The 22,183-nt window shown below is 35.1% G+C and overlaps 1 protein-coding gene and 2 long non-coding RNA genes across 4 annotated transcripts; 2 read left to right on the forward strand and 1 right to left on the reverse strand.

Annotated features, from left to right (window-relative positions):
- Positions 1–62: 62 nt before the first annotated feature.
- Positions 63–6,424, forward strand: LOC145803391 (uncharacterized). Its single transcript, XR_014345496.1, has 3 exons — positions 63–2,306; positions 2,999–3,081; positions 6,100–6,424. It is a non-coding gene; the product is annotated as an uncharacterized LOC145803391 (long non-coding RNA).
- Positions 6,425–8,100: 1,676 nt separating this feature from the next.
- On the forward strand, positions 8,101–8,617 carry LOC145803392 (uncharacterized). Its single transcript, XR_014345497.1, has 2 exons — positions 8,101–8,264; positions 8,337–8,617. It is a non-coding gene; the product is annotated as an uncharacterized LOC145803392 (long non-coding RNA).
- Positions 8,618–14,436: 5,819 nt separating this feature from the next.
- On the reverse strand, positions 14,437–20,380 carry LOC145803393 (GDSL esterase/lipase At2g03980-like). Of its 2 annotated transcripts, XM_082896644.1 has the most exons (7): positions 18,177–20,380; positions 16,493–16,726; positions 15,994–16,136; positions 15,722–15,898; positions 15,567–15,620; positions 14,870–15,122; positions 14,437–14,777 (listed from the first exon to the last, which is right to left on the reverse strand). In XM_082896644.1, the coding sequence occupies exons 1-7, from the start codon at positions 18,337–18,339 to the stop codon at positions 14,587–14,589; spliced, it is 1,215 nt and encodes a 404-aa protein (XP_082752770.1). In that variant the 5' UTR covers positions 18,340–20,380; the 3' UTR covers positions 14,437–14,586. The 2 variants fall into 2 exon arrangements, with proteins under 2 accessions (XP_082752770.1, XP_082752771.1); XM_082896645.1 differs by lacking the exon at positions 15,567–15,620 and having other exon boundaries at positions 18,177–19,995.
- Positions 20,381–22,183: the final 1,803 nt, after the last annotated feature.

A 22,183-nucleotide genomic window follows, 5' to 3' on the forward strand; every position in this document is an offset into this window, starting at 1 on the left:
CGACTACCCTTATTTCCTGCCTTCTATACACACAGTTTTAAAAGGCTTTCCTAAGGCTCGCCTTGCCTTGAGACTAAGGTAAAACGCATCAAGATTTTGATTTTTAGGCATTACTCCCCAAAGGCTTGTGTATCATAGTTTGAGAAATGCGCCTTAGGTGCGCTTTGTATGCTTTTTGCGCATAAGCATGTGAGGAGTATGCACATGCAGAGGTTGTCTTAGGCTTTTGTTAAACTTAGTCTATTAGATTGTTTAAACATAAAAAAATAAAAAGAATCCATTTTTGCAACTATATTCTATTGGAAAAATTAAGTAAATGATCAATCAAGAAAAAACACAGTTAATGGTCAAGTGAGAAGGTCAATCACTGAAGTTAAGAATATCAATTTCACTTTCAGTGAAGGAAAACTTCTTTCTATGCAGTAAAATGTTCAACGGATTAAAGCGAAAAGCATTTACACCTTTATATTTAATTTTGTTTTCACTTTTTTACTATTTAAAAATATTTAATTTTTTCACTAAAGATTAAAATTTGAAATTTGAAATACTTACGCCTCAACGCCCTGAGACTTACGCCTCGCCTCATAAGGGGTAAAACGCCTCGAGGTACGCATTCACCTTTAAAAACTTTGTCTATACATAGTCCTTGTTTATAGCCTAAATTAGTTTGCATCACTTGGTAATTCTTCCTCCACAATTACAAAATGTTTGTAGATGCTAGATTCTTTAAGCTAGTAGTTGAGAATCACGGACACCTCTAAGAAGGTAACGTGTTGTGTCTGACACCGTGTGACACTCGTCGAACACTTTCCTATTTGATAGTTTGATATACATTGTTGGGCTTATTTCCTAACACTCAAGCTTTTGGGATAATTGGTGACTTAACATGGTCTCAGAACTCAGGTTGACAGAGGTCTTGAGTTGAAGTCTTTCCGTTGGCATTTGGTATTCTGCCCTTGTTTGGTTTTTTCTTCTTTATTTGGTTGTTTGCTTTTCTTTTTGTTTGGTTTCTCTATTTGTCTCTCCAAATATATAACATATAATAATTATTTATCCTTGCATATGCCATATAATAAATATATAAAATTATATATTTTGCACGTGTCCCTTGCGTGTCATGTCCTACATTTTTTAAAAATTTACATGTTGGCGTGTTCGTATCATGTCATGTGTCAGTGTCCGTGATTCTTAGGCTACCAGCAATGTAGCTTTAACAATTAAAACTTTGCCACATTGTCAAGTCTTTTTGAACAACAAATAAATCTGGAAGATATATGGAGATATATGCACATTAACTTGCTTATTTATCCAGATAATAATGGCAATAATTGTTATCATTACACTTAATAATTATAGAAAATAATGCATGGAAATCAAATGGCAAAATGAGGTTCAGTCATCTTACTCTTTGTTGAATTGACTTCTTAGTATTGTTATAATCCATTTGAAAGGAAAGATGTTGTGCACTCTAAAAGTGTGCTTTTTGAAAATGGAAATCATATAAAGTACACTTTTCAAAACTTAAAGGTTTGTTTGATAAGGGAAAATGCCTCATCTTTTGGTTGGAAGAAGAAACAGGAAATCCGTGTTGAACTTCTAGGTTCTCTGTTTCATCTTGATCCCAAACTTTCTAGTATGATTCATTTCTTTGTGTAGGGCTTTCTTTTTTATTTTCTTCCAATCTCTTTCATTCTTTTTGATGCAGCAGCAGTACAAGGAGGAAGAGTCTGATCCACTTGCTCTTTTCTTTGCATCATTGTTTCCCCTAAGCTTTTTCTTTTGATTCAGTTTTTGTTTTTAAATTATTCCTTGAACAGTTTAGGTCTTTGAAGTTATTATGGTAATTTACTCACAGTAGGGAATTTTTTGCCTAATACATTGAACTTTGATTATCCATTATAATTCACCCAATAGAATGACCAGAAAATCATGATTCCCTCAATAGTGATTCCTTCCAATATGTTGTGTGTTCAATTTCATTTCCTGTGCATGCGGCATAGTGCTTGCGTACCCCATCTGCTAGTATGATGACAGCATCAACAGGCAGTTTGGAAAAAGTTGAAATAAAGAATACATGTGGAGCACAGAAATATTGGATTGAATATTTAAATGCCTTTTTATCTTTAGTTGAAATCATTCTTAATCTAAATATTATGTGATTCAGCAAATTTATCTTGTTTTTATTTTTTTTTTTTCTTTTATTGGTTTTGAATCTTGATGGATTGCACAGGAATTGAAAATAGATGGGGAATTGCCTGAGAAAGTGTCTTGCTATGAAGGCGTGTTTTATAATTATTTCAGCATAGGTATGACAATTTGGCCTTAAGAAACGATAAATTATTCATATTTCAGCTGTTTTTATTTTTTTTATTTTTTAACCCAATTATAGATTTGTTACATCAAACTTGCAGCCTTTGAGCTTTTCATTTTAATTTGTCATGAAAGTTTGAACTTTCCTTCCAAAATGTAGCTTTGACTCAATTTTTATGGGGTTGAGCAAAGTGAGAGTTGTCCTTGCCAAATCAATATGTATTGCAAGGGGTTTGGATTTTATGTTTTTCCACTTATCATCTTCTTGAACTCATACCTAACATTTTCGTAGAAAAGCTGTCTATAAAATTAAATTGCACATCTGATGAAATTATTATTGTTATTTTTTTGGGTGTGAAATGGTCCCAAATTAAGTAGTAACAGAAGATCCTTGCATTTACCCAGAAAACGTTACCCAACTCGCAAGGGTTTGCTAGCTTAACCTTCTTCCACCATTCAGCTAGAAGGAGATTTTTGTTATCCCCCCCCCCCCCCAAAAAAAAAAAAAAAAAAAAAAAAAAAACACCCCGATAAAAAGAGTTGGACAACTTAAGTTGATGAATAATAGAAAGTATGCCATTGTAATATTTGTTTGAAATTTTGATGCAACCTCTTATTCAGTTGCTTTTGATGAATTTGTTATCCTTGATGTTTTTTTCAGTTGCTTACCTTATATATATGGATGCAGGAATTGATGCACAAATTGCTTATGGCTTTCATCATTTACGCAATGAAAAGCCTTACCTTGCACAAGGTCCTTTTGCAAATAAGGTCTGACTGTATTTCTGTTTCTCCTGTTTTTGGTTACGAGGTGCTAATGCACCTAAATCTGTGAAGCTTGAACATTCCAAGTGTTCCTTAATTTTAATCTCCATTTCCTTCATAGAAACCATATTGATTGAATAAAGTGAAAAAGATAGAGATTACGCATCAGCAAAAGATGGTTGGAAGGCAATATTAAGAAAAAAGAATCCAATTATGTCGAGGATTGTAATATTTAGGGAGCTGACAGGCAGAGAAAGAGAAGGAAAAGATTTGGTGGGGGGTGCAACAAATAGAAGACAAACTCTAAAACTTCTTGTGCTTGCTCCTTGCAATTTAGGCCTACGTCCACGGGTGAGAGAGGATAATCCACTATAAATAATAGAGTACAACGGTGAGATAAAAATAAACAAAACCCGACATCAATCACAAGACCCCTGCTCGAGGGTAATTGAATCCCTGAGTCCTCATAGGTTTCATGCTCATTGATATTTTTGTAACTCACCCAAGGTTTTAAAAAGCAGCCGCAACCGTTACGTAACGCCGTTACGTAACAGTTTTGGCGGTTACCGCCACCCGTTACGGCCGCTTTTGTAGTGTGATTGAGAATCACAGGTGTGTCGGCTGTAGCGGCTGCCGTAGCGGTCGTAACGGTGCCGTAACAGCCATAACGGCTTGTTTCGCACCGTTACGTAACGGTTCTAAACTGTTTCTTTCGAAAAAAACACAAAAAAAAAAAAACTGAAAATGGGGTAAGAGGGATAGAGAGTAGAGAGAAGATAAAGAGAGAAAATAGAGGAGCAAGAGATAGAGAGAGAGAGAGAGAGAGAAGAGGAAAGATGAAGAACATATTATTGATTTGTTGAAACTATAAGGCCTATGCTATTCTATTCAGCTGCTATCACTAAACCATTTTATTTATGTGTGTCTATCTATATATTGTTTGAAAACAATAATAACAATAAGTGTGGTCATTATCTATTTGGCTTGGTTAAAATATGTATATATATATATATATATATATTTTGGCTCTTATTTATTCTCTTACTTTTGTCATTATTTATCTTATATATAATAGGTAGTGATTAATTTTTTGTAAAATATAAAGTCATTAATTATTAATATAAAATGTAAAAAACTCAGTTTATAGTGATTTAAAAATATGAAATATATTGGATTATATTTAAAAATTTACAAAAATTGATCAATATTTATTTTTAACCCAATAAATATGATCATGGAAAAAAAATATGCGTATCGGTAAGTTTTTTTCAAATTGTGCGAAAAATAAAAAAATTCACGGTTCCGGTTACCGCAACCGTTACACTACGGCCTTTACACCCCGCAACCGCAACCGCAACCGCAACCGCGTCACCGCCACCATTACGGCGACCGCAACCGCTTTTCAGAACCTTGAACTCACCCCTCACCTCTTTATCACGCACCCCCTTTTACAGCACTCCGCGCTGTCCTTGTAGCACCTTTGATTATCTTCCCTCTCACACTCACACTTCTCATATATCCATATATACACATGAGAAGGTTGAAGAGATACAAATCCACACCTTTTCCTCTTTCCTGGAGTTGCCAGCCCGTAAAAACTGTATACCAGACAATGATGACCTGCAATGCTTTTTCATTGCTCTTGATATTTGGCTTCCCAATTCAAAGACTTCCCTTTTACTTAATGGTCCTCACATACAACAGACAAAAACCTTAAATGTGGCCTGTCAACATTCCAACACATTTTCTCAATGCAGTATTCCTTTTACAGCTTTTTGTTATCTTCTTTCAGTTGCTTTGTTGACATGCTGGAGCATTAATTGCATGCATCAAACCTTTTGATATTCATAGATCCACATGAAAACTCTAAGGCCCCGTTTGTTTTGGGGTTAAATAGATAGGAGGGGATTAGGATGGAGGTGGGGTTATTTAGTGTTGTGTTTGTTTGTAGAGTTAGGGAGGGGATTAGGATGGAGGAGGTGATATAGATGGAGGTTGGAAGGGGGATTGAGATGGAGGAGGTGGAGATGGTATTAGAAAAATAGTGAGGGGATTAGAAATTTTTTTATTTTTTATATATTGGGAATTTTTTTTAAATATTAATGTTTAATTTTTTATATTTTTTTATTTGTTTTATTATTTTATATAAATATAATTTAACAATTCCTACACTAACAATTATCATCAAAACAAACACAATTTTACTTAATCTCCTCACTATCAATCCCCTCCATTTTACCTCTGAAAACAAACGGGGCCAGTTTGCAGCAATATACATCACAACTTGACCTATATCATCTCATGCGGTTTATGAATCAAAGCTCTCTACTCGGCCTTTGCTTTTGACCTAGCCATATGTTTCACTTTTTAAGCTTCTTGTGACTAGGAGGGTTTGGTGAGCCATAGGGGAGAGCTTTGAACTTTCCATCATCTGTTTGTACCGTGTTGAGCCCCATGCTCAATGGTGGTTCCAGAGGGGGGCAGAGCCCCAAATTCAATTCCACCTTGGTAAACTATTTTTCTGTGAGAAAGCTAGACTGTTATATATCCATGAGACAGTCACACGACAAAAACATTATTACCAAGGTGGAATTGGATGCTCCAAAATGCCCTGATTTATAGATTGTTAGGGAACATCTCAGAGGATTAATGGAAATGACTTTAATCAATGAAGCACAAAGGGTACCAATTATACTTATGTCCTTGGGTTGGCTCACACTGTTATTCTTGGTTAGGATTTCAATAACCAAAAACAATTGCAAATTTTCCTTTGATTCATGTATATTTGTACTGATGCAATTGCTTTGCTTTGTACTGTCTATGATATTTGGAAATTTCGATTCTCTGCATTTTTTCTGGATTGATTGAAATTCAACTGCTCTATGTTGTTTAGACGTGCGAATTACAACATGGATATTGATTCTTGAATTTTTTTAGTAATTAAATTTTGTTGATATGCTTAATGCATATCACATACTGGGCATAAACATGCAAGTTTTAAAGTGATTCTTCCATTTTGCACAGTTGATCTACTCTGGCTACGGTTGCAAACAGGGATGGTTCTTCACACCATGCATAAGTGCTCCAAGTTTAAGGTCAGAACACTCCCACCGAATGACATTGTCAATGTTGATTATCTCAATGGTGCAACATTCCATGTTATTGGATTCATAGTAGTCAACTTTAGTATGTTTGCGATAAGTTGCATGTTTATCAAAGTGTTCATCAGACAAGTGCATGCACTGCAAGCTATGATTATGCTAATGCTCAAATACAAAGTCAAGCATCCATGATTTGTTAATTGTGGGAACCACTGGATATTGGTAATAAAATGACTGAATTATGGCAACCATTTGCTTTACCTTGCCTAATAATTTACTTAGTGAACTCTTTAGATTTTGCTCATTAAAGGTTCCACTAGTGCATTACCAACACTACTTTTCACTTTGTTTTATGTCCCAACTTTCACTTTGAAGAAATCATATGGTAACTATTGTAGCGATCCGAAATTTTTCCCTCCGCTCGAGCGGGGGAGTTGACGCTCGAACGGACTTGAGAGGTTCTCAATATTTTTGTAGACGGTCCGAAATTCTGAGAGTTGTGAATTTCCGCTCGAGCGTAGGGGTGGTCGCTTGAGCGGACAGCTTTGTTGGTTCACACGCTCGAGCGTGGAAAGCAGTGCTCGAGCGTGGAAAGTGAGATTGCCCTTGACATTTTTAGTAGTGTATTTGGAACCTCCTTATTTTATTTTGGGGTATTGATCGAAGTGGTAGCATGATGGTAAAGTAAGAGAACCGATAATTTAATTCGGATAACTTTTCCTACGAAAGTCGCCACTCTTTTGCCTTTTTTTTTTCCACACTTTGAATTTGGATGTGAGGCTTGAACCATTGGAAAACTTATTTCCAGGGCTTCGATTTGGACACAAGAACGACCTAGAACGGAGTCCGGATGAGAGAGTTATGCCCGTTTGAAGTTTTGGAATCTGTGCTGGAAGCACTTCCGCTCCAGCGGGAAAAGCGGCACTCGAACGGACTGTGTGAATACAGCAGCTTAAAATGTGTTTTTTTAGCTCATTCTTTGCATTTTTCTTTTCCTTCTTCATTCCTCTCACCCTAGGTCTGAAAACCCTAGGATTTTGACTCCAAATACCTTCCAGTCCTCTAAGATTTGGCCAAGATCTCTTGCCAAAAAGTGAAGAAGGCTTGAAGCTCAACATTTTCTACAAATTGGAATTCAGATTTGTGAGGAATCTCATCAAAGCTTTGCTTTTTGCTTGATTCTTGAGGTAGGGGTTCTAATTCTTCTTCAATACTTGCATTAATGGATAGATTTGTGGTATTTTGATTATATAAATACAAACTCTCCATTTTTGAGCATATAGTGTTATATCATGGAATTTGGGGGTTTAGGGTTTGAAATGTTGGGGGTTCAATTGTTGGGTTAATATGGTAGATTATGAACCTTAGGTGTGTAATCAAGGGAAAAATTAGAATTAAAAATAGTGGTGAGAGAAGTTTTAATTTTTCTTGAAAGTCTTGATTTTTCTTGAAAACCTTAGGTTGATTCATGATGATAATTAATGATTTTGCCCAAATTGAAAGTAGAATCATGAAATTAAATGGTTGAATTGTATATATACAAGTTTAATTGGATTTTGGATGTGTTTGAAAATTATGTTAAAAATTAGCGATTGAACCTTTGTTATGGATATTGTAAATGTAGAAAATTTAATGTATAAAGAGAAATAGAGAATTGTATTATTGATTGATATAGATGTTATGGTTACAATGATTCCTATATATAGGAGAGGGTGAGTGTGTAGTAGGTGAGGAGTAGGTGAAGTGGAGGTGGTAGTGGTGTAGTGGGTTAGGTTTAGTGGAGTAGGTGAGGTGGTAGTGGTGTAGTGGGTTAGGTTTAGTGGAGTAGGTTTAAGTGGGTGAAGGTTTAGTGGAGTAGGTGAGGTGGTAGTGGTGTAGTGGGTTAGGTTTAGTGGAGTGGGTTTAAGTGGGTGAAGTAGATGTTATGGTTACAATGATTCCTATATATAGGAGAGGGTGAGTGTGTAGTAGGTGAGGAGTAGGTGAAGTGGAGGTGGTAGTGGTGTAGTGGGTTAGGTTTAGTGGAGTAGGTGAGGTGGTAGTGGTGTAGTGGGTTAGGTTTAGTGGAGTAGGTTTAAGTGGGTGAAGGTTTAGTGGAGTAGGTGAGGTGGTAGTGGTGTAGTGGGTTAGGTTTAGTGGAGTGGGTTTAAGTGGGTGAAGTAGGTGGAGAGTAGGTGAATTTTAACAGCCCCCCGCAAACTCAAGGGGGATAGGAACTAACCAACTTGAGTTTGGAGAGAGTAACAAAACAAGAAAATACATAAAAATAAAAGAGGATAAGAGACACTGTATGGTCGTGTCAGACCATTGGTGAAGACACTGTATGGTGGTGTCATAACGTTGTAGAGGACACTGTATGGGGGTGTCATAACGGTGTAGAGGACACTGGATGGCGGTGTCAGACCGATGTAGAAGACAGTTTATGGGGTCATGTCGGACCGTTGTAGCAGACAATGTTGTGACAGTTGTTGTGACAGTTTACGGAGTCTTGCTGGACCCTTATAGAAACTAACCGGAATCAATGTCGGGACAGTTTACAGAGTCTTGTCGGACCCATAAAGGAGCTAACCGGAATCAATGTCGGGACAGTTTACAGAGTCTTGTCGGACCCTTATAAAGTCGCACCCTCAAAAGGTGTGCCCAATCTTTCAAAAAGCGTGCCATCAAAAGGCGTGCCCAATCCATAAAAAGGCGTGCCATCAAAAGGCGTGCCCATGTTTTCAAAAGGCGTGCCATCAAAAGGCGTGCCCAATCCATAAAAAGGCGTGCCATCAAAAGGTGCGCCAGACACGCGGCGATGCACGTGATCGACAGAACGCGTGTCGGCCTCTTTGTCATGGTCTTTATAAACCGAAGCGGAGGCTGAGGCTTGGAAGCAGAGACAAAAACCTGCTAGAAAAACTCTGAAAAACTCTTCGTTTTCTGAGAGAGATTTCTGAGAGAGATACTCTGTAACACTCTGTTGTCTGAGAGAGATTTCTGAGAGAGATACTCTGTAACACTCTGTTTTCTGAGAGAGATTTCTGAGAGAGACACTCTGTAACACTCTGTTGTCCAGAAAATGGCTTCGTCTTCCCGTGGTCTGCTCACTCTCTTTCCAGACCTTAACGAGTCAACAAGAGAGATAACTGGTGCGGGGGCCAGTGAACCTCAACCAAGCGCCCCAGGGTTTGCTCCGTTGAACTTTCCTATGCGGTCTGTGGAGCAAAAAATGGCAGTGCAAACTGACATTGAAGCCAATCAGTATACTTTGAAGTCGTGTGTGGAGACGATGACGGCAGTCACAAACTTGTCGCACCGGCTGCAGAGTAGGACAAATGAGGTGCAGCATTTAAACGGCCAATTGGCTCTGCTCCAGCGCATGTATAAGGATGCGCGAGCAGAGATAAGTGTGCTGAAGGCGGAAAACAAGGAGCTGAAGCGGAAGGCTACCGTGATGTTCCGATTTGGAGGTCCACCATATGCTGTAGTGGAGGAGCAGGGTGGAGTGAACGTGCTCGGTGGAGTGGGTAGTATGGAGGCAGCGCCGGTAAGGGACACCCAAGAGAAAAGCAAGAAGAAGAGACCTGCAGCAGAGTAGAGAAGAAAAATCCCACTGTGGGTGCGGGTGTGTTGTGGTGGTTTGTTTGTTTGTTGGTTGTTTTTTTTTTTTTTTTTTTTTTGTGTGTGTAAAATTGTGATCGGGGTTGATCCCTGAGATGAATAAAATATGATTTGGTGTGCAAAGCTATATGGTATGAAGGGAATTGGAAAAAGATTAAAAAGAATGTGAAAGAAAAATAAAGAAAAAATAATAAAAATATATTTGAAATCAAAAAATGAAAGATGGAGGAAATAAGGAAAGTGGTTTGGAGAAAATAAATAAAAATAAAAATAATGGAGTTGGAAATCAAACGGAGGAGAGATGAAGATTTTTTTTTTTTTTTTTTAATATAATATAATAAAAAGAGATATATATATATATATATATATAATAAAGAAAGTGGGGAACAAGAGTATAAAGAAAAGAAAAAGTATAGGTTGCATCGTGGGTCACATGGGTGAGTAAAAGAAAACAATAAAGAAATGAGTGGGTGCCCCCCATGTGCAAGGATAGTGCTGGCACTTCAATAGGTGGTACAGCCTGCTGAGCATCAGCTTTGACAGGAGCTGCCTTTGGACCTTTTCTCTAATAAATGCGTCAAACTGTTGCTGTTGGTGTTATCAAGAATGTGGAGAAGAGGAGGCTTGTCTGATGGCCTCTTGGGCTGTGTAATCATATCGAGGTTCGTGGACCTCTCAATCATGTTGTCACCCTCAAAACCAGAGATGGGGACAAAAGGAATTTTGTCAGGGTTGTAACCAACCTTCTTCAGATAGGAAGAGACTTCCTGCACAATTTCATCATACCTTGCTTTTGAGTACTTAGGAGTGGTAGCATCCATCTTGTTACAGCAGCAAATCATCTGCCTCACTCCAAGAGTAAAAGGAAGGAGAGCATGTTCACGGAAGAACTTGGGCTCCTTCTCAATCTCCTTGCCAGATCGACGATCAATCTCAGCAAACTTGACAGCAATGTGGGAGGTGTGGCAGTCAAGAACTGGAGCATACCCATTACCAATCTAACCCGGGTGATTCATAATAATAACCTGGGAGGTGAAATTTGCAGCTTCCTTGGCTGGATCATCCTTTGAGTTGGATGCAACAAAACCACGCTTGAGATCCTTCACTGCAACATTGTAGATGAAGACGATCGAGACGGTGGTGTATGGGAGGACAACAGTGAGAGGAGAGGCAGTGGTGGTGGACTCGAAGAAATTTCAAGGTATGTGTAGAAAATTCTAGCAGATTAGGTTGAGGTCCGGCGGGCGGCCAGGGCGAGGTTGCCGCCCGCCGGTGAAGCGAAAAATACTAAGTGCTTAACCTTGCTCTGATACCATGTAGAAAATTTAATGTATAAAGAGAAATAGAGAATTGTATTATTGATTGATATAGATGTTATGGTTACAATGATTCCTATATATAGGAGAGGGTGAGTGTGTAGTAGGTGAGGAGTAGGTGAAGTGGAGGTGGTAGTGGTGTAGTGGGTTAGGTTTAGTGGAGTAGGTGAGGTGGTAGTGGTGTAGTGGGTTAGGTTTAGTGGAGTAGGTTTAAGTGGGTGAAGGTTTAGTGGAGTAGGTGAGGTGGTAGTGGTGTAGTGGGTTAGGTTTATTGGAGTGGGTTTAAGTGGGTGAAGTAGGTGGAGAGTAGGTGAATTTTAACAGTAAATTATGCTATAATGTGAAATGAAGATTGGGGAAATGATTTATTAATGATATGGATGAGATGAGCCTTCGGGTGAAATGATGAAATAAAGGTTTAAGAGTTCACCTTGAATTATGTTAAATAGTGTTGATTATGTTGAATCGAATTGTGTTGGACTATGATGAATTATGTTTGAATCATGTTGAATTGTGTTGAGTTGAGTTGAGTTGTGTCGGGCGTGTTGAGTTTGAGTTGTGTTGTGTTGTGTTAGGTCATGTTGAGTTTGAGATGAGTTGTGTTGGGTGGTGTTGTGTTGGCACCCGCGGGGGGAGTTGAAAGATGATACGGAATTTGTGATAAGATGATGAAGTGAAAATTTAAGAATTTTATTGTGTAATTAGAAAGTGATTTTATATTTCAAAACTAAAAGTCCAACTTTATACTTAACTCTAGTTATGAACTTTTATTTTTGAAAATGAGAATACTTCAATCAACATTAAATTTATGAAATTAAGTCTATGTTGAGTTTAAGATGAGTGTGAATAATGATAAATGGGAGATTGTGAAATGACGATGTTATATGAAGGAGTTGTATCAAAGAAATTAAATGTTTGAGATAATTTATAACCGTAGGTAGTAATTGATAACCAATGTGTTTTAAAAATTAAATTTGAAGACTTGATAATAATATGGAAAAGTAAAGAAATAGTTTGAACCCAAGAATTGTGAACACTTTAAAGATGAATCTTTGCCTCTATGGACGTGTTGTTATATTTTTGTGTGAGAAAACAATGAATGATTTAATGGATAATGAAAAAGGTCGTGGAACATATTTGTACTTGTTATGTGAATGAAATTTTAATATATGGTGGATGCATATTGAATTAATGTGTTACGGAAATAATGGAAGATGTGTTGGCATTGTCTACTAATTGTAATGATGGATTGTGATGTTATCTTGGGGTCTGTTTCCCGCCGTATTTTGAGCCGGCAAAACGTGGCGCTTGAGATAGGTTCCGACTTCCTTTCGGAGTAACGCCCGATAAAGCGTGTGATATGTTGAGGTTCTGCCTTCCTTCCAGCTTGTGACCGGTAAAGCGGGAGGTTCCGCATTCCTTCCGGCTTGTGATCGGTAAAGCGGGAGGTTCTGCATTCCTTCCGGCTTGTGATCGGTAAAGCGGGAGGTTCCGCATTCCTTCCGGCTTGTAACCGGTAAAGCGTGTGACTCATGGAGATGACTTGTTATTGGATCCAGTGTTTGATATGAAATTAATTGAAATAATGGAAAATGAAATGGTAATTGAATTAGGGATTGGTGTTAATACACTCAATGGATTGCTTGTAATTATAATGGAAGATTATGAATTTTGTTTTGTAAATAATAGAGAAATTGAATTAAAAAAATGATTGTTATTCTTGTGTTATGCTTGTATTCTATTTGGTAATGCAAACGTTGATATAAGGTAATTGTTGGGCAAGTTGGAGTTGAGTGTATGAGGATTGTCTCCTTTTTGAACATAAAGGGAATTGGATCTTGACATTATGGAGTTATAGTTATTGGAAATGGTATAAGGGAAAAATAGAAATGAAATAGGAAATATTTTGGGAATTGGTTAATAATCTTTTTAAATAATGTTTCTTAAATGTGTTTGTTTCACAAAGATCTATGGTGTTTTGAAATTATAAAATGTCATCCTACGATATGGTATCACCCTGCATGCATGATCATTTCTATCTGTATGTTAGTTATTGATTTATAACTATGAGATTCCTACTAGGCATTAGTGCTCACCTCTTGTTGTTTTACCTTTTTACAGGAAGAAAGTTTGGATTCCTTGATTGAAGAGTTAAGAAGTCCATGTGTCTTTTATATGTAATTTCATTATAGATGTGATGGATCATGTATTTGTATTTTATTCATTTATAGCTTCACAGTAGGAGATTGGCATGTATTGTTATCATTGTAATGTTCATTGAGAGAGAGAAAACATATATCATTGTATTTCTATTACTCAAGAGAAATGGATGTTTAAAGAAAAAAAATCGACCTAATTTTAAGGCTTTGGTAATGTTTTCGATTAATTAAAATTGGAGCATGACAATTATATTGTTTAATTTAGTAAATTCATTTAGGCATTTATAGCCATGACTCTGTGCCAATCTAATTGGGGTGAGTAAGGTCCACTATGATGCTATTAGCATTGCTTTTGTCAATCTTTATTGACGTAAGATGCATAGATTTATCCTTGGTTCTAATTCAGTAAAGTTTTTTTTTGCAAATTAAAAAAAAATAAAAATTGATAATTAGAAAGTAGAAATAAAAAACACTGCTCTTCTAGGTTCTATATAATCAGACTTTTTCAATTTATTTAACTTATTTCTGCCTAAAAAGTTATAACAAAAAACAATACCAAATAATTGGGTACAAATTTCTAAATTAAAATAAGTTATAATCAACTCCTATAAATTGTGACAAACAAACCCTTTGAATCACATGGATGGAAGACTTGGTATTGAGATTATCTTGAAAAAAGAAAAACCTATTTTGCGCTCCTCTTGTCCTACCTAATTTGGTGCAGTACTTTAAATAGAATGATACGTCCTTCACCATTAATTTTTTTTATTCATCACCATTCGTTTTCATCCACAATTCCTTTATATAAAAATAATTTAATATTAAAATATTATCGTATAATAATGTATTTATACAAAAAATACACAAATCTTATAAGGTTAATAGTTAGTTGGTGGCCAAAAAACCCTCAAGGCCTACCCAATACTTGTAGAGAATACTACATATAAATAGATTTTTTAATATTATTTTCTTATTATTAGACACAATGAGTTTATGTGAGTTTCATTAACTCTGTGTTTAGAAATTAAAAAAACAATAAATTTATTTGTATATAGCATTATTTTTTTGATTAGTAAATCCAATTATCCATCTTACTCATCCATAGGAAATTATATATACTCTATGAAGCAGAAAACCAAACACATCTGTAAATAATTTTTTCTAAAAACTACATAATGGTAATTGCCCCAAAAGATAAATGGTATAGAAAAGATAAGAACTGTTCACAACCCTAGAAAAATACTAAACATTTCACCATTCAATTAATTGTTGTCCCCATAACTTCAACAAAAAAGAGAGCGTCTTTTTCATCCAAACACTTCATAAACATGTTTATTCAATAACTCTGCAGATTGTTGCATTGGCGCATAATAGAGCGAATTCAAGATTGGCCACTTGGCCGGTATGTGCACCATCAAAGAAGAGATATTCATCTCTGTTGCTACACGGAGTGGCGTTGGGGGGGCACTCTAATTCCCCATTTACATCCTGTCCGCAACATGGGTGTTTTACATCTTTAAACCCTACAACAACAGAAGAAAAACATAAAGAAACTGTGTTCATTTTTCTGACTCCAAAACCGTAACAAATTAAATATATAAATAAATTATATTACCAAATTCTTGAGGGTGGTAGACCATATGATTAAGAAGACCATAGCTATCTGCCAAGACAAAGGTAATACCACTGTAATCATAATGAGTCCAAGTTTTAAGCCACTTAGGAAGCCCATAGTTGTATGGCATGATAAGATTGTTCATGTCTTCATTGCACTCCCCAGAAATAGTCTTGTATCTAAGAGATGGCAAACACCCAAGAGGACCTATGTTGTTCACGATGAATTGTCTGGCTCCGATCTCATATAATATCTGCCAAAAAAAATTTTTGAAGAAGGGATTTAATTTGTTTGGGAACAAATAAATAAAAAGGTGACATCTTTTTTCGAGTATTTTTACTTTTAGCAACTTTTTTTTTTTTTTTTTAATGTAAATTATGTCAATGTAGACGAATTTAAAAAGTAAAACATTTTTGAAAAATTCCAAATAAAGATTAAAATGCCAAGATAAGCTTAAAAACTCGCTTTTAACTTTTATGAATTGCTTTCAATTTTTTTTCTTTTTAATTTTTGGATTCGTCTCATTTGAGTAGAATCAGAAGCCTAAATATTTTTGAAAAATTTTAAAACAAGTTCACATGAAAATAAGTCAACAAAAAATATTTCAAAAAATAAAATAAAATAATTCCAAACACCCTACACACATTGTAAACAGTAGTCTTAGATAGATCGATCGCTCTAATAGAAGATTACTTACGTCTAAGTAGATCTTCAACTCAAAGATGAGAGAGATTGCAAACTCATTAGGGTCCTGCAAATAAATGAAATTCTAGTCGTTAAGACTCCTTACAGTAATAGTACAGAAGAAGAAAAAAAGAAAAGAAGAAGAAGAAAGGAGGAAAGATTGAGGACCTTTGTGTTTGATTTAGGATAAGTGAAAAAGTAGTCATTGGCTCCCATGGAAATGAAAAAGATAGATTTGGCAAGATACTGTTTGCGAGCATCAGGGTCTGGAATCAAATATGGCAAGTCTTCTTGTACAGTCTCCTTAAAGAAGTCGATCTGTTGTTCTAAATTGAAGCATTCTCTCTGAGAAAAGAAAAGAAAATGAACCAAAATACGTCACGGATTAAAAAGGAGTGGAAAGAAAAGAAAAAAAAATACATATATTTTTTTTCATTCACCTTGTGGGGTCTGGTGGTGTTAAAGATACCACATCCAGAAGACCCATAATTGATCCCAGCCATGGCGATGGTAGTTCTTTTTCTGTCACTCTCTGTCAAGTTGTGGTAAGCAGGACGCGGTGGCACATCTACAAGAGAGAAAGCTGCAAAGAAACCATAATAATAAGATCAACAAATGTAGGGATAATCAAGAAAAAACTATAATCAGAGGATACAGTACTAGTACTAAAGTTACCTTTTGCTTTTTTGGGTTTGGCAAAAGGAAATTTTATTAACTGGAATTGTAAAAATATAGCCAGATAATGAAGAGGGAGAGAAAGAACCACCCAAAAAAAAAAAAAACCTCAACAGAAAGACACCAATATTTGGCAAGGTTCCAACAGAAACAAACGCTTATGAAAAATCACACCTAAAACACCAATACACAATAACCTTCACAGCAAAAACAAAACTCAAGGAAACTTGAAAATAATGTTAGGTAGGTAAGTAAGTAAGGTACCCATGAAATCAGCGGCAGAGCGACCGATGGATTGATTGTTGTAGTAGTAAGTAAGTAAGGTACCCATGAAATCAGCGGCAGTTAATCCATTTGTAAAGCGGCCGGTGGATTGATTGTTGTAGTCGACACCATAAGGGTAAAAGTTTGCCGTGATACCCCTTTCAATCTTGTTGTTGTTTCCTGCGTCAACAGTTGAATCTCCGAACACAAACAACGCAGGAAACGACGCGGATGCTTGAGTCATGAACGGAAGAGAAGAAGAGGAAGAAGAAAGCAAAAGTAAAACAAGAATTAGTGTACCCGTGATGAATATGGGTGGTTTTTTGCCAGAAGAGATGGTCTGTATGTATGTATTTATAGATAAATTCTAACATTCTATACCCGCTCGACGACTGACTATTAAAAGAGATTTTAAAACAAAAAAACAAAAAAAATTAATGAGATAGACATACAAGAGCAGAGTTGATAAAAGAAGTCTGGTATGTAATATACACCATAACACCGTATGTAACTTTACAAAAAATTACGTAAATTTTCATGAACTTATATAAGTGATCTTACAAATCACAAATTTGTGAAATTTCTGAATGACAAACTGAAATTTCTCTAATAATATTATTGAGGAAGCTTAACTAATAAGAAAAATCATATTGGATCCCTCTTACTACCAGAAATTAGAGAGTAATGTTTCACTAATTTTTCCATATAGTAAATATTGATTTTTACTACTTTAAAATAAAATAAAATAGTAAAAGGTTCCACTGATTGATTTTATGCCATATAAAGTGCCTTGGAAGGTGTTGACTAGTTTTGCCTTCCATAATAAATTTAATTCGATATGTAATCTTAGTTTTTAAAAATATTTCCTACTATTTTTTATGTTAATTTTAACCCTGTATATTTCATTTACAACTATTGACATATTCCAACAGATTTTACAACTGATTGGGTAATCTTTTTATTTTTTTTATAGAAAAAATGAAATTATTATTGGTAAAACAAAAAGTGAATATCTACACTATATATTAACCAAAAGTGATCATTTGGGAACTCCAATATTTTTAACTAAATATCTAAATTTTTCAATTGAAAATTATTTTTTTTTTAAAAAGGCTACTGACTAACCCATCAAACCAATAATTATAAAAAAAATATTAATTATCTCATTAGTTTTGATTTTTAAAATAAAAAACAAAAAATTCCTTTCTTGATTTTCCTAAATCTATTCTCTCTAAAAAAAATTTAAAAGGAAAATTTAAGATATCTCCAAAAAATTAATTTAAAACTTTTAATTTTACGATTTTTGAAAATTGAGAAATATACATATAACAAAACATTACAACTATAGGTAATGGTTTCCATATATTCTTACAGGTTTTACAATCGATTTGGTCAGCGTAAGCTTTTCCTCTTTTTTTTCAATTTTTTTTTATATGGAAAATGAAATCTTTACTGGCATTAGGTCCAATTTAAAAAGAGTATAGCCAGATAATGAAAAGGGAGAGAAAGAACCACCCAAAAAAAAAATCTCAACAGAAAGACACCAATATTTGGCAAGGTTACAACAGAAACAAACACTCATGAAAAATAACACCTAAAACACCAATACACAATAACCTTCACAGCAAAAACAAAACTCAAGGAAACTTGAAAATAATGTTAGGTAAGTAAGTAAGTAAGGTACCCATGAAATCGGCAGTTAATCCATTTGTAAAGCGGCCGGCGTATTGATTGTTGTAGTCGACACCATAAGGGTAAAAATGTTCCGTGATACAACTTTCAATCTTGTTGTTTCCTGCGTCAACAATTGAATCTCCGAACACAAACAATGCGGATGCTTGAGTCATGAACGGAAGAGAACGAGAAGAAGAAGAAAGCAAAAGTAAAAAAAGAATTAGTGTACCCACAATGAATACGGGTGGTTTTTTACTAGAAGAGATGGTCTGTATGTATGTATGTATTTATAGATAAATTCTAACATTCCAGCTAGACGACTGACTGTTAAAAGAGTCTTTAAAAGAAAAATAAATAAAATTAATGAGATGACATGCAAGAGCAGAGCTGATAGAAGAAGTCATTGACAAGAATACACTGTAATTCTGATATGTAAAAGTGAATGAGAGATCATTTAAAGTGCTATACTGCTAATTGATACTTGCAGGGGATCAAGATAGGTATATGGGGGTGTTTAATCGCTTGCTTGCTTGCTTCTCAGTTTTCTTAGAACACAGAGCAGCTGGACTAGTGATTAGTGACTAATTAGGTGTTTCAGCACCACTATGTACTGAGAAAAATTATTCAACAAATTAAATTTATAGACCACATTCATTATGGAGTAATTCATATTCCACAAATTTATGAGAGAGACAGAGAGAGAGACTAACCAGACACAGACACAAGGAGGATGGCAAAGAAAAGCGTCTTTAAAAAAACCTTCTCCATAGCCTTTGAAACAAGTTGGGCAGTGCAGTGGAATAACTTGCACTTTAGTATTGGGAGAGACTTGGCTCCAAGCAAATATATATAGAGATTGAGTGGGTGTTTGGCTCCAAGTCAAATTTTTCACGAATAATTTTTTTTTTAGCAACTTTTCAAATATAGCAACAATTTTTCTTTAGCAACTTTTCAAATATGGCAATAATTTTTCAGTTTCTAAAAAAAAAAAAGTTACTAAAAAAGTCAATCTCAAACAATGATTAATATAATTCTATAAGCGCAAATTGTATATACATGGCCAGTCCCGCTAGGTCATGTCGTCTTGGCTTCTTTTTTCTTTTTCTTTTTTTTTTTCTTTTCTTCTTCCTTTCCATGACTCGCAAAAGAAGAAGGAAGAAGGAAGAAGAAAGGAGAAAGAAGAAGAGAGGAGAGGAAAGAGATAGGGGAGAAGCCAAATCTGGAATGAAAATCAAAGCCAAATCCATGAAACAAATCAAACCCACAAATCCATGAAACACACACACATATATACAGATCTGGAAAATCAACCTGAAACACACACACACATATGCATATAGAAAAAGAGAAGAGGAGAAGAGAGAGGGCGGCGACGGAGGTGGTGTAGCGGCGTCAGTGGTGGTCGCAGCAGTGACGGAAGAGGAGGAGGAGGAGGAGGAGGCGGCGCCGGCGACGGCGACGGCGACGGCGACGGCTACGGCGACGGCTACGGCGACGGCGTGAGAAGATCGGCTCCCCTTTCTTCTCTCTCCCTTTCTTCGCTCTCTTACTCTCTTCCTCGGTTTGACAGATAAAAGAGAGAAAAAAGAAATAAAAAAAAAATAAATCAAAACCACGTCGTATTGAATTCGGGCTCGGAATCTACCTCTGCTTGACAGATAAAAGAGAGAAAAAAAGAAAGAAAAAAAAAAAAAAAAAAATCAAAACCACATCGTTTTGAATTCGGGTTATTTGGACCTCAAGAATTTCGAGTTCTCAAATATTTTTCTAATATAAATTTTATTTAAAATAAATTGGATAAATTATACTGATATATCCTAAAATTTGGTCTAATTATATTTCACCCTTGAAGTACTGAAAGTTATTACCATATTTTCAATATGAATATGATGAATATAACTATGTGATAGATTCCGCTGTCTTAGCATTTTATTATTATGAATATGTCGTATGTGATAGATTGCATTGTCTTATTATTTTATTTATTTGATTAAATCATTTTCAATATTTACAATTTTATTATTTTTTATTTTATTAAAATTCAAGAATTTATTCAACTGGATTAGATAATTTATTTTAAAATTAATTGATTATTCCACTGTCTTAGAATTTGTTCGACCTTAGTTTTACTTGTCTATATTCCAATAGATTCGTGCACGTATGAATAATTAAAATCAGTACAACCTATTTTGAGAAGTGAGTTAAAAGTCACTTCTCAGTTTTTAATTCACTTTCCTCTCCCACAAAAAAGTCAAAAAAAAAAAAAAAATTAACCATCTTTCCAAAACACTCTTACATCACTGTGAGAAACTATCAACGAGGTTTAAAGTGAAATTTTAATAGGATGTTTCTTATTTTTAAATGGTAATTATTTTAATATAAATTTCATAAAAAATAAATTGGATAAATTATATTGACATCCCCTTAGATTTGATCCAATTATATTTCACCCATTGAAGTTCTGAAAGTTATTACCGCATTTTCAATATGAATATGATGTATGTGATAGATTCCATTGTCCTAATATTTTATTATTATGAATATGATGTATATGATAGATTGCATTGTCTTAGTATTTTATTTATTTGATTAAATCATTTTCAATATCTTACAATTTTTTATAATTTTTTATTTTATTAAAATTCAAGAATTATTCAACTGGATTAGATAATTTATTTTAAAATTAATTGATTATTCTCCGGTCCTAGAATTTGCTCGACCGTACTCTTACCTTTCTATTTTCTAATAGATTCGGGCACATATGAATAATTAAAATTAGTACAGCCTATTTTGGAAAGTGGGTTAAAAGTCACTTCTTAACTTTTAACCCACTTCCCCCTCTCATAAAAAATTTAAAAAAAAAAACTAAAAAATAACTTTTAAGTATCTTTCCAAAACACTCCTACATCCCCTCAAATAAATATAACATTGGAAGTTGAGGGATGATAATACTGTAGGAATCGAATAATTCCAATGATGACCAAAACCAAATGGTGCAACATCGCTTTCCAAAGCATATCAACAAACAAACAAAGATGCTATTTAGGTTTTGTTTGGCATGTCAAATTTTTTGACTCTTTGACTATTTTAATTATAAAAAGACAAAATAGAATTTTTATCTCAATAAAATAAAATATCACATTTAAATCATAATCATTTCATTTTTTCTCCCACAAAAATAAAAAAAGTCAAAAAGCGTATCGCAAACGAGACTTTTTAACCCTAGACAAAAATAGTCAAAAAATCAAAATGTCAAACAAACTTTAGGCGACTAAGAATTTAATAGTTAAAAAAATAAAATGAAAAAAATAAAAAAATAAGACCAAAAAAAAAAAAAACCCCTTTGGCGACTAAAATATTATTTTTGACGACTAAAAATATTAGTCGCCAAAATATTAGTCGCCATTTATAGGACTTTTGGCGACTAAATATTTTTTAGTCGTCAATACCTTCCCAGACAATCTTCCCGCGACCAATCCGGTGACCAAAATATTTAGTCGGGCAAAATTTTCGACAACTAAAAATTTAGTCGTCAAAAGTGAAATTTCTTGAAATGATAAAGCGCCCAAGTCATGCGAGCGGTCAAAAATGGGATGTGTACAGTTGCCCCTCTTTGAGTAAGTGTTTCAATATGTGTATCTGTTATGTTTGTGTAGGTCACGCGCCATAAGCTATTGATCCATTGGTTGCTATCAAGCTATATGTGCAACTATCTGTGAGTAATAACTAAATAAAACTATGTTTGATATGAAACATTTTCTGAACATTATGCTATGATGTGAATTGAGAAGATGACGCTGTGCAGTTCTCCACTGTGCCATGTCAAGATCGAATGGGATTGGGTCGCCAACCCCTACCCGCAAGCCTGTGAACATTAAAAAGTCATACGGGGTCAGAGCCAGCTTCCCGATCGATGAGAAATGGAAAGAATTGGTGGTGTCCCACCACCTCTCCACCAAGGTCTCGTATAGCAGTGGCTCAGCCCTGAGTAGAAAGGCTCGAAGTCGACATCATCAA

Source organism: Camellia sinensis, chromosome 12 (genome assembly GCF_055761805.1).
Source record: "Camellia sinensis isolate YWXY chromosome 12, ASM5576180v1, whole genome shotgun sequence".
Classification (NCBI taxonomy): Eukaryota; Viridiplantae; Streptophyta; class Magnoliopsida; order Ericales; family Theaceae; genus Camellia; species Camellia sinensis.

What these genes read in the sequence shown, in the direction of transcription:
- LOC145803393 (XM_082896644.1), bottom strand. Translation starts at nt 18,339, where the DNA reads ATGACTCAAGCATCCGCATTGTTTGTGTTCGGAGATTCAATTGTTGAC. An exon ending in ACACCACCAGACCCCACAAG is followed by an intron (nt 15,899 to 15,993) that starts GTGAATGAAAAA and finishes TTCTTTTCTCAG; the next exon opens with AGAGAATGCTTCAATTTAGA. An exon ending in CTACCACCCTCAAGAATTTG is followed by an intron (nt 14,778 to 14,869) that starts GTAATATAATTT and finishes CTGTTGTTGTAG; the next exon opens with GGTTTAAAGATGTAAAACAC.